Below are 12,584 nucleotides of genomic sequence, written 5' to 3' on the forward strand. Positions count from 1 at the left end.
TTATATGCAATGGTGGATTTGCAGTAGAACAAAGATTAAAACCAAAATGAACTTCTAAGTACATAATGAGTACTCATCCATACTTATCATTAATTCCACTTATCTGAACATTTGCTTTTATGAAACAACCTAAGATTGCCTCACATTCCTTTCCATGACCTCTATCCAAATGATTCTCATTCATGGTGAAGATGTTATCAATGTCTCCTTGGCTTTTCCTATTAGTCTTTTGAACAAATCAGTTCAACAAAAACTTACGGAGCACCTGCCATTGAGGCAATGGGGTTGGTTCTAGGGATATAGAGGTATATGTAACATAAATCTTGCTCTGGAAAACCTTATAATCTGGTGGGGGCAAGGAGAGGTGGGGAGGATGAGGGAGAAGCTGGGGAGAAATGCAGTATACCCCAGGAAAATTTGATCTCGGCTGCTGGCGCCACTTCTCATCTACTTCATCCCTTATATATGTGTTTTGTATATACTTGTACCTAGTGAGTAGCAGACCTGGGGCTTGAACTAAGTCTTCTGAATTCAATGCCCTTGTCACTAGAGCATCTTTTTGGGGAAAAAACCCAACAATTTAAGAAATACTTCAAGAAGTATTTCAGGTACAAAATGCCTTTGAACCTTTTGCATTTATTTCCCCCAATTTTTGTAAATGTCTATTAAGTAGGTAGAATCTAATATATTATGTTTATGTTTTAATACCACCTCTCCTCTAATTCCTCCAGATAAATATGAGCCCTAATTCTGTATTTGATGTGCTAGTACTTTCTACTCTTTTTCTATACTTTACCATATTTTACTTTTATTGTATTTTTATGTATGTTTAACCCTCCCTACAAGATGTTAAGCAATTTGAGGTTAGAAACACTGTCTTGTCAATTTTACATTTCAAACTTGGACACAGTAGGCTCTTAATAAGTCAAGTTACTACATAGCCTCTGTTTCTTCCTCATTAGAAAATGAGATTAGGGGGCAGCTAGGTGGTGCAGTGGATAGAGCACCAGCCCTGGAGTTGGGAGGATCTGAGTTCAAATCCGGACTCAGACACATAACACTTACTAGCTGTGTGACCCTGGGCAAGTCACTTAACCCCATTGCCAACCCCCCCCCCAAAAAAAAAGAAAATGAGATTAGACTGGATGATCTCCAAATTGACTTCTCATTTTAAATCATTTAATCCTGTGGAATATCAGTTTTATGAATGTCATACCTACTGGATTATCTCCTGGTGAGATCAAGGAGGAATTAAATTAATCCTTTGTGTAATTATTTCTTGACAGCAATAAAGAATGATACTGAAAGAAAATTTTGTTACCAGCAACTTCCAGTAACTCTAAGGCTAATATATACCATTTTCCAGGTATGCTTTTTATAATGTTGGAATATATGCCTGTGTTTAGCATAAATTATAGTTTTTGAGTAAAGCAATAAACATATGATTATTTGCACAGGAAATGGCAAAATTTGAAGAGCCTGACATTCTTTTTAACATGCTCAACTGCCTGAAGATTCTCTGTCTTCACGGAGAGTGTTTGTATATTGCAAGGAAGGATTATCCACAGTTTTTAGCCTACATTCAGGATCATATGCTAATTGCAAGGTATGTCTTCCATCTGAAGATTATTGTAGATCTTTGCATTTTAGATTTTGACCCTAAAAACAAGTTTTGAAGATGACTTATTTAAATGTGACTTATTTGATCTTTATTTCTCAGTCAAGGAACATTACTGACAACTGTATCCTTCCTTATTTTTCTTCTTGAAATTAATTCCTAGTGTCAAGGGAAGGAATACTAATAAAAATTAACTAGATTCCATAGAAATGCATAAATAAATAAATACAATTAAATTAAACATTTATTAGGCATATATGCATCAAGCACATACTGAAGATACAAAGGCAAAAAACCAAATAATCCTTTCTCTCAAGAAATTTGTAAATATAAAGTGTATATGGAGTAGATACAAAATAATTTCTGAAGGGGAAACATAGTGTAAAAGGCAGTGTGATTTAGTAGAAAAAACATTAGGCTTTGAGTCAAGATACTTGGGTTTGAATACTGTCTATGTGTGATATTTTTTTAGCGATCTGATCACGAGAGAATCATGAAACCTCTCTTTTCTTCATCTGTAGCATGAGGATAGTAATGCTTGCACTAATTTCCTATTAGAGTTGAAGGAAACACTTTATAAGTTTGAAGTAAATATTCATTGTTATGATTGTGTGATTTTAGATAAGTCATTTGGTCTCCCTGAACTTTATTTTCCTCACATAAAAAATTAATAAATTGGATTATAGATGAGCTCTAAGATACCTTCTTGCTTTGACACTCCATGATTCAGTGGCCGTCCATTTTGGGAATCTGTTTAGCTTAGGCCAGTTCCTGAATTCCTGCTTGCTATTTGCCAGTGCACAAATATTTTCTTTAAGATTTGTGAACAATGTCTCCAAACATAGGAACAACAGGTTCCTGGCTAGAGACAGATTACGTCAAAGAAGGCTATTAAAGTGTATTTGTTTGAAATTTTGCAGATTAGACAAAAAGGCTTTTGATTGGAAGGGGATAAGGAAGAAGAAAATTACCTATATATTTTAATAAGTTAGATATTATAGAGAGTAGCTATAATATAGAAAGAAGAATGGAAATAGGAGAAAAAGAAATCCAAGAAAGGAGCTAGTAAGAAAACTCATAGTCTTAAGTAATAAGCATGATGAGCTAGAGAGGAGGCAAATTAGACCTTACAGGTAGGTGAGATAAGATACATGCTTGCAATATGGCTTTGGAAAGATACATTTATTCAAAATGAATAGGATAGATAAAAGGGCATAGGTGACAGAGCAGTACTGGGTAAGACTATAAAAAGATAAATGCATGTGAAGAAATCTGGGCATGAGAGGGCAGAGGCATGGTTTGACAGAATTTAGGTGAAGATTTTAGGTAAAGAAACCAGAATGATATTGAGGTGGTCTATACTATAGCCACTTGATCAGAAAAAAGGAATAGATGAGGAGCTTTGGAGATATCATGAGTTTGGTAATAGAGGTAAAACATAATAATTATAGGAGAATTCAGTCACCCGAACATTTGCTCGGACTCTCTGTCTCTCAGCCAAAAGTGGAGCAACTAATAGCTTCTTGGCTTCTTTTAATGATCATTATATCCTATAAAAGGTAGAGTAACCAGCAAGGAGGATTGTTGTTCCGGGCCTGATTCTGATCAATAAGGAGAAACTGGAAGCTGAAGAGAAAACGATGGGACCTTTGGTGGCAAGTTTAGAATTTGTGATAAAGGAGAGAAAGACAAGCTCTGACAATGAGATTTCAGGAGTGAAGATTTCAAAGTGGTCAGAGAAAAGATTGGTAGGATGTGATAGATTCTACAGTTCTACAGCTGGTATGGAAAAATATCAAGAATGATATTCGGAAGATATGAAAAAAAATAATTCCAATGAGAATGCAAAAGGGAGGTTTTCTAAAGAGCCCAATATTAATGTATAGGGAATTAATTGAGCAACTTATATTTTAAAGACATATGCAGAAGATGGAAATAAGAGCAGTAATTAAAAATTGAACATAAAAGCATGCTGTAGTGTGTCAGGCATAATAAAGTTCAAAGTTAGCTGAGGATAACAAAAACAAATTTTTAGTTGGTTTTAGCAGTGTAGCACTTGCAGGCTTCCCATCACCACTAACATAGGGTCCCCTCAGAAACACCATGTTCGATTCAAAGTACTCTGTGGTTCTGCATCTACTAAAAAGCCGTTGTTTGCAAGACCCCACTGATGTATTTATTTTTACTAGTCACTCAGAGGATCCAATTAGTTTAAAACAAAGACATTAAATGAAATTGTACAGTAAGGAGTATAGGAAGGCAAATACTGTATCTTTTTTTTTAAATGAAAGAGAATAGAATTTGAAAACTGTAATTTAGCGAGTGCTATTCTTGTGGACTAGATGAAGAAATACGGATTAGATGATTTATAAGAAACCAATTGAATGGCCAAAGAGTAATAATTACAGTTTAATGTTAACTTGGAAGGAGATTTATGGTGGACTGCCCTTGGTCATTCAATATTTTTATTAATGACTTGGATAAAGACATAGATAGCATATTTATAAAACTTGAAGATGACACAAAAGCTAAGAGGAAATGTTAACATTGGATGATAGACTCCAGAGAGAAAATTGTCTCAACAGGCTAGAATGTTGGGATGATTTAATTCACATTTGAATTAATTTGAAATGTAATAGGAGTAAATGTGCAATCTTAAACATGGGTTCAAAAATCAACTTCACGAGAGTAAAATGGGGGAGAGATAGCCAGTAATTCATCTGGAAAAAGTCCTTGTGGTTTGAATAGACTGTAAGCTCAATATGACTGTGCATTGTGATACAGTAACCAAAAGAAGTTAATGCAAACCTGAACATCATTAAGAGAGGCACTATACCAAGAACAAAGGAGTTTATATTTTTGTTGGATTTTGCCTTGCTTATACAACCCCTGGGGAATTATGTATTGCATTGAATAGTTTTGGACTTGGAGTCAGAAAGGACTGTTTTCAAATCCTGCCTCAGATATATGCTAGCTGTGTGATCCTAGGCTAGGCACTTAAATTCTCTGAACCTTGTCTTTCTCATCTGTAAAATGAAGAGATTGGACTCATTGGCCTCTGGAGTCCCTTTCATCTCTAATGGAGGGTTCTATGAATTTTGGACACCTTTTTTTTTTTTTGTAAGCTGGAGAGCGTCCAGAAGAGGGTAGAAGGATGTGCTATAACAATCAATTGAATGAACTGGAAGTGTAGCCTAGAGAGGAGAAAACTTTTTGCTTTTGTGATAGCTGACTTCAAGTATTTGAATAAATGTCATATAGAAGAGGTATTCTACTTACACTGTTTGGCTCCCAGAGTGGAAATAGAAGTAATATGTGGAAGTTGTGGAAAGATAGCATTTGGTTTGAAGTAAGGAAAAACTTGCCGACAACTAGATCTGTCTGAAAGGGGAATTGACTGCTTTAGGAGGGAGCAGACCCCTTGTCACTGGGTGGTCTTTAAAAATAGGAGTTTGATGGTCACTTGCTGGTCAGGCTGTAGATGGTGTTGGTTGGATTAGATAGCACTCTGAGCTCCTTTCCAACTCTTAGATTATATGTTTCTATGATAGTGTATCATAGTGTTCCTTGCTCTCCTTGGAGCATACAAATAGGCTATATGTTCCTGAGCCACTCTAAAACAGTTATATATAGAAGGAAGGTGAGGACAAATGGGCAGGATTTTTGTTCATTTCAGAGAGTGAATTGTCTAGGTCATATCTTCTTCCTTTAGTTTTCTACTTGTGTGCTCACATAGTACCTCACATTGCAGTATGATAGCTCAGTCAGGGTGAGATAAACAACTAACAGTCAGATTACAAATGTCAGAGACATCCTTGATGTGGGCTTTAACAGTTAATTGTTAATGGCTCCCAGCTGGGATAGCAGCTGGTGAGATGGCACCTCAGCTGTGTGGCCTACCTGATTATTGCCTGTATGCTGGTGCCCTCTCTGTCTCTCTGCCTTTGACAGCTACCTTCTGCTGCTTGAGACTCCATGGTGGACATGGCTTAGAGGTGGTGTGGTGCAGTGGGAAGAACATTGGAATTGGAGTCAGAGGACCTGGGTTTGAAGCTTCATTCTACTACTTACTCCCTATGATGTGGGCCTCAGTTTCCTCATCTGTAAAATGAGAGGGCTGAACTAAAAGATCCCTAAGGTCTGTTCCAGCTCTAAAATCTTATGACTACATGTGATTTTTGTCATATTCCTTTTTTTTTTTTTTTTGTAATCTTAAACCATTGACAATAAGTGTTATTTGCTAATGGACACAAAGGACTTGCCCTTTTTCTTGTATGAAATGAAAGCCAATTTCAGGGGTCAAAACTCATCAGAGACTAGGTAAGCCTTCTCCAGAAGAGGGGAAATTTGAGCTGGACCATGAAAGAAGTATATAGTATCTCATTAGATGGAGATGGAGGGGAGGGCATTCTAAAAGAAACAGCACAAAGAAAAGCAGGGAGACAAGAAAGTACTTTATGGGTTTTTTTGTTTTGTTTTGGTGGGTCAGCTAGGTGGTACAGTGGATAGAGTGATGGATCTGGAGTCAGAAAGACCTGAGTTCAAATCCATCTGCAGATACTTCCTATCTGTGTGACCCTGAGAAAGTCACTTAACCTTGTTTGCTTCAGTTTTCTCACGTGTACAATGAATTGGAGATGGAAATGGTAAACCACTGCAGTATCTTTGCCAAGAAAAACCCCAAATAGGATCACGAAGAGTCAGACATGACTGAACAACAACAATTTTTTTCAGAGTGTCAAAGCATTTTGATGATGTTAATAATAATAATGCCCTCATCATACTAGCACCTTTGTTTCTAAGGCTTGAAACAATCTTCATCATCTCCTTGAAATATAAGGCAGAGGAATATCTTCAATTGACCAATGAAAAAATGAGGTTAGGGAAAAAATCAAATACCTGCTATGAAAAATATTGGTGTATTTTTTGCCAGAGAATAGAGCCAGAGAATTTTTTGTCAAGAAAGACATTCTGTTCTGAATTACTGCTGAGCACTCCTCTTGTGCAAAAAAAGGTCACTGGGAGAGTATTTTTATATAAAAAGTCATATAATAATAATAATAATGATAATAATAATAACTAGTATTTACAAAGTATTTTAAGGCTTGCAAAGCTCTTCACATTTGTTAACTAATTTGATCCTCATAACAACCCTCTGAGGTAGGTGCTATTCTTATCCCTGTTTTGCAGATGAGGAAACTGAGTCTGAGAGAGATTGAGTGATTTGCCCAGGGTCACACAGTTAGTAATACTGAGTCTGAGGTTGGATTTGAATTCAGTATTTCCCGAGTCTTAGTCCAGCATTCTATCCACTGCACCGTCTTGCTGCCTTATGTATAGTACTTTGGTTTAGGTGCTGTAGAAGATACAAAGATGAGACGAATAATAATGGCTCACATTTACAAGCTTTAAAAGTGCTTTTCTTAGAAAAGCCCTGTGAAGTATTACAAGTAATATTGTCCTTATTTCAGAGATGAAAAAACTGACTCTCAGAGGTTGTCTCTTGCTCAGAATTACACAGCTAGTAAGCCTCAGAGCCAGGACTGGAATCTAAGTCTTCTGATCTGAAATCCATTGTTCTTTCCACAAGATCACATCCCTGCTTTCAAAAACTTCACAGTCTAGTAGAAAAGATAAGTTCACAAATAATTATAATGCAATGTAGTATAAGTGACATAAAAGAGGTAAGAGCAAATTATCCTAGAAGATCAATTAAATGACAAGCATTTAATGAACTCTTACTAAATGCCAGGTGTGGTGTTAAGCTCTGAGTATTCAAAAAAGGTCAAAACTACAAAAACAATTCTTGACCTGAAGGAGTTTATGTACTAATGGAGGAGATAGTATGCAAATAAATAGATACCTATGAGATATATATAAAGGGAAGGTAATTTTTGAGAAGATGACTCAAGTATCTGATTATAGGAAACATGCAGCATAAGTGGTTGTGTAGCCTCTAGTTAAAGAGCTCTACTGAACTAACAACTTCTAACTTCCCAAGATAGTCCATTCAATTTTTGGATAGTTTTTATTGTGATGTGAATAGGGAAGGAGTATATAACAAGGTAGTGTGGATCTCAGGAAAGTGGAGTTTATTTAGTTATTGTGGCTGAACAATGGCTTGGAAGTGGCATTGAGGAATGAGGAATATGCCTTCTGATCCTATGAATTGGGTTAGTGGGAGGAGTAGTTTAAGTGTCAGGAGGCACAAAGTGATGTTTTAGTTAAGGTGGGTCAGTAGAAGTACTGGTGTAAAAAGTGCATGCAGGAATGATGCAGGGGGGTTTATTCACAAAAGAACAGAAGTTCCTTATTAGGCACAAGAGAAAAGGAAACTAAAACTAGCAGAAGAGCTGGTCTGAATAGGAATAAGAGCTGAGTAAGAACAGCAGAAGTGAGGAATGATGAGTAGGCAGAATTTGGTCATCAGACAAGCATGGTGGACTAATAACCCAGCATTATAATTAGAATATTAGTGTGGAGGAGAGGCCAAGTGCAAGCACCGGTCTTGGGGCTGGAAGGCTTGAATTCAGATTCCAATTCAGACACAAACTAGATCTGTCACCGTGGGCAAGTCATTTAGCCTTCTGAGTCAATTTCCTCTTTTATAAAATGGGAATAATATGCTTGCACTGCTGACTTTATGGGGGTTTGTGTCAACTTTACAGCATCATAGAAACATTATTATTAGAATGTTGGAATGGTAGTGGCTGCCTTCATAAACTATTAACCCAGTTTTCTATCTATTATACAATGTTATTGCCTTCATTAAATTAATTCAGAAAACATTTATTAAATGCCTCCAATGAGTGTTGGATTTGGAGTCAGAGGAGTTAGATTTGAACCCCAGTTATGCCACTTACTACCTTAGATGAGTTACATCACCTCTTTGGACTTCTACTTTTTCTGCTGTAAAATTAGGGAATTGGACATAGTGACCTCTAAGGTCACTTCCAACTCTTGATCTGTGATCTTATATGTAATACATTGTGCTAGGTGCTGAAATAGAGAAATAAATAAAACACAGACCTTCTCAAAGAGCTTACAGTTTAATAGGAGCTGTTAGACGTGCACAGATAAATATATTACAGATTAGAATGTTATAACCATATAAGAAGAATACAGAGTACTATGTGTTTAGGTGAAGGATTCCTTTCATGTAAGGATTGTGGACTAGTTGGTTGATAAAATCCCTTCCAAATCTCAAATCCTGTGAATCTATTAAAAGAGTGATAGCATCTGGTGGTTGGAGGGAATTAGGGAAGGCTTTGTGGAACCGGTAGCATTTGAATCACAGAATGTAAGAGCTAGAAAGAACCTTTAAGGCCATGTATTTCATACAATCATAGAATTCAAATCCAACCAAAGCCAGCATTCTGCATTGGGATAATTCTTAGCCATTGAACAAGTTTATTGTGTACTCTTTACAGCTAACTGAAGAGTTATCCCATGAAGTTAATCTTCTGGGCGTAAAACAGTCTGTGGTCACAATTATATATAGAGAATTCAAGACTATGGATCGCTTTATTTCCACAGGGACAAAGACTCAAGATTGTGTTTCTTGTGTGAAAAATATTATGATGGGAATTTTCCTTACTGATGTAAATACATATTGAGTTTAGTAAGACTGTACCTATTTTTACGCCAGATTCACATTAACCTCATGAATCTAACCAAGAATGTCCTCTACAACTTCTTCAACAAATAGTCATTCACTTTTCATCTACTGGGACTGGACCTTAAAAGATGGATAGGGTGTCAACAGGTAGAGACTAGGGGAAAGCATTCCAGGTATAGGTAATAATATACACAAACATGTGAATGTCAGAAAACTTGGGATGCTTTATAGGTTGCATATGATTTAGAACTAAATAGAACTTTTAAACCCACTCCCTCTTTTTAACACTCAGAGGGATTACTTGATTTCCCCACAATCATATAGGTAGAGCTAGAATTTGATCCTAGCTCTTCTGACTCTAAATCTTAGCTCTGTCCACTGTTGTAAATGGGAGTAGTAGTAAAATTTTATTGGAGTATAAGATGTGATATGGAAATATGAAATTTGACTAGAATGAAGATTAATCTCGAGAGGGGAGACTATTATCACCCAGGACAGATCACTTAGGCCATTGCTATATTTTATTTATTTACTTTTGATTAGGCAATGGAGTTAAGTGACTTGCCCAAGGCCACACAGCTAGTACGTGTCAAGTGTTCTGAGGCTGGATTTGAACTCAGGTCCTCTTGACTCCAAGTCTGGAGCTTTATCCTCTGTGTCACCTAGCTGCTCTGGCCATTGCTATATTTTCTACAGTGTACTTCTTCCCCTGTTTAAAACAAAGGGCTACAGGGAATAATGGGAGGGACCTGCAGGGTAAGAGAAGGTTTCATGGGGGAAAGTGGCATTTCAGCTGGGCTTTGAGGGATGGCTAGGAAGTTAGCAGGTAGAATGTTGTGGCAGAGCATTCTGGGTAGCAAGAGAAAACATGAGCAAAATTTGGGAAGTAGGAAGACTAGAGCTGTGTATGGGGAAAGGTGAAGTATCCAGGTTGACTAGAACATGGCAGTCATAAAGAGAGGAGTGGAAGAGAAGGCTGGAAACACGAGTATAACTTTAAAAAAAATCCATGCCAAGCACAAGCCGTGTTTATTATAAATGATGCCAGTGTTTTGAAGTTTGGTATTCATTCATTCACTTAATAAATATTTTCCAAGCACCTACTATATACAAGGCCCTTTGCTCAGCACAGGGAGGAGATAAAAAGAACCTCTTCTCAGTCACAATCTGACTGTGGAATTGGGAGGAAAATATGAAGGATTATGATACAAGAAAGGGAAGTATAAAGGGGAAGTGCATACAGAATGTTACCTCACAAGGTTGTTGTGAGGATCACCTGAGATACCATGTGTGAAGCGCTTTACAAACCTTAAAGCACTATGTTCGTGTTAGCTATGAGAAAATTTTTGGTAACCAGAGTATGTTTTCCTTTGGTCTCCTAGCCTATGGAGAGTCATCAAGTCTGAATTCTCCCAGCTCTCTTCACTAGCAGTTCCTCTCCTTCTTCATGCTTTGTCGCTTCCTCATGGTGCTGATATCTTCTGGACAATCATAAATGGCAACTTCAATAGCAAAGACTGGAAAATGAGGTTTGAAGCAGGTACTTTTCTACTAACTTGAGGTTTATCCTGGGGGCAGAGGACGTCAAAAGGAACAAGAGAGCTGCATCTACTTCAAGCAGTGAGACAGTTTATTAGAATGTAATCATTATATTTATTATTGGTCCTCTTCTCCCTCATTTTGAAAGAACCTTCATCTCTTTACTAATTTATCTGGTTGCTCCACTGACTGATAGCAGGTGGAACTTCTGCTCTTCATTGTTCCATTGTGAGGCACCTAGTGCCAGGTTTTCTGTGGCTGTCAATTGAATTTGATTTAGTTTGATTCAATTCATTGTAATTCAGCAAACATTTACCAAACATCTACGTGCAGGACTCTTTCTAGATACTCTAAATATAAATATCAAAGATATCTCTGCCCTCAAGCAACATATTATAGGGAATATAAAGAATAAATAATCTTATAGGGAAAGATGGGGCTGGGATAAGACATAGTGCGTAAACAATTAATTGTGATACAACATAGAATGTGATAATGGCAAAAAAAGAGGTGTAGATAAAGGGACTTTACATACATTTTCCTATTTGATCCTTATAACTCACACCTTTTTCCAAGAAGAAGAGACTAAAAGTTATAGAGATAGAGTCGGCCAAGATCACACAAATAGTAAATAGCAGGATCAGGTATTAAAACCATGTCTTCTGCCTTCAGGTTCAGTGGGTCCTCAGCAATATTTCACGTAATGATCAAAATCATGGTGAAAAAAATTTTTTAGAACTATTCAAGGCCCTATGGATGGTATAGATTAATAAGAGCATCCACCTCTGATCTCTGATCTAATGGTGGATCGATTATTTGAAGGAGCTTATTGTCATATCTCTTGATATGGTTACAAAACACTTTTGTCTGTATTAACTCATTTGATTTTCACTTTCAGTCTACTGGGCAAGTATAAGTGTGAGAAATTTAAATAAGAATAAAATAGTAGAGGATACAAAACTCTACCTAATAAATTGTGCAGACAGAAATTGCTATGGGAGTTCAGAAGAAGGAGAGAGGATTAGAGTTGGTGTAATCAGAAAAGGCTTCCCAGTGGAAGCAGGATCTCAACTGGTTCTTGAAAGATGGGTTGGATTTAAGTGGACTCATAGGAAGGAGGGAGGGTATTGCAGGAAGGGAGATAAATTTGAGAAGAATCACATTATTCAAATTTTATAGGGGATCAAATGAAGTATATATAAAAGTGTTCTGTCACCTTAAAGTAGCATAGAAATGTGGGCTGTTAGTAACAGTGTTAACAGCCCATATTTCTGTAGCTCTTTAAGGTTTACAAAGAACTATCTTCACTGCAGCCTTAAAAGATTAGAAGTATTATTAGGTCCATTCTGCACTGAGGAAACTGGATCCCATACATTTACATAATCTCTATGGAATCAATTAGCTAATCAACAAACTTTAATATTATTTACTGTCTGCCAGGTACTGGGACTACAGGGACAAAAATAGTAGGTTCAGTATCCAAGGAACTTATATTCAACTGGGTGAGGAAGAATATGCATACGTACAAATAAATATAGAATATATACAAAGTAAATACATTGTAATTTTGGTAGGAGGAGATATGAACCATTCAGGGAATCAGGAAAACTCTGCCTCTAGGTGGTGACTTTTGAGCTGAGACTTACAGGAAGCTGGGGTTTCCAGGGGCAGAAGGGAAGAAGGATCGTTCCAGAGAGGGAGCAGGCTGTGAAAAGGCATAGACACTTGAAAATGGACTATTGCATATGAGGAACAGTAGGAGGCCAGTTTAGCTGGAATGTACAGTGCAGAAAGAAGAATAACACACAG

General features: G+C 36.9%; 1 protein-coding gene across 1 annotated transcript in view; it reads left to right on the plus strand.

Annotated features, from left to right (window-relative positions):
* Nucleotides 1-12,584, plus strand: part of UNC79 (unc-79 subunit of NALCN channel complex) — a 316,047-nt gene that overhangs the window by 165,480 nt on the left and 137,983 nt on the right. Inside the window, 3 exon segments of the mRNA XM_078151418.1 lie at nucleotides 1,287-1,366; nucleotides 1,458-1,606; nucleotides 10,619-10,776. Coding sequence (XP_078007544.1) covers nucleotides 1,287-1,366; nucleotides 1,458-1,606; nucleotides 10,619-10,776 — 387 coding nt within the window.

This window comes from Phascolarctos cinereus, unplaced genomic scaffold (genome assembly GCF_003287225.1).
Source record: "Phascolarctos cinereus isolate Bilbo 61053 unplaced genomic scaffold, phaCin_HiC Scaffold_3;HRSCAF=262, whole genome shotgun sequence".
In the NCBI taxonomy this organism is placed as follows: domain Eukaryota; kingdom Metazoa; phylum Chordata; class Mammalia; order Diprotodontia; family Phascolarctidae; genus Phascolarctos; species Phascolarctos cinereus.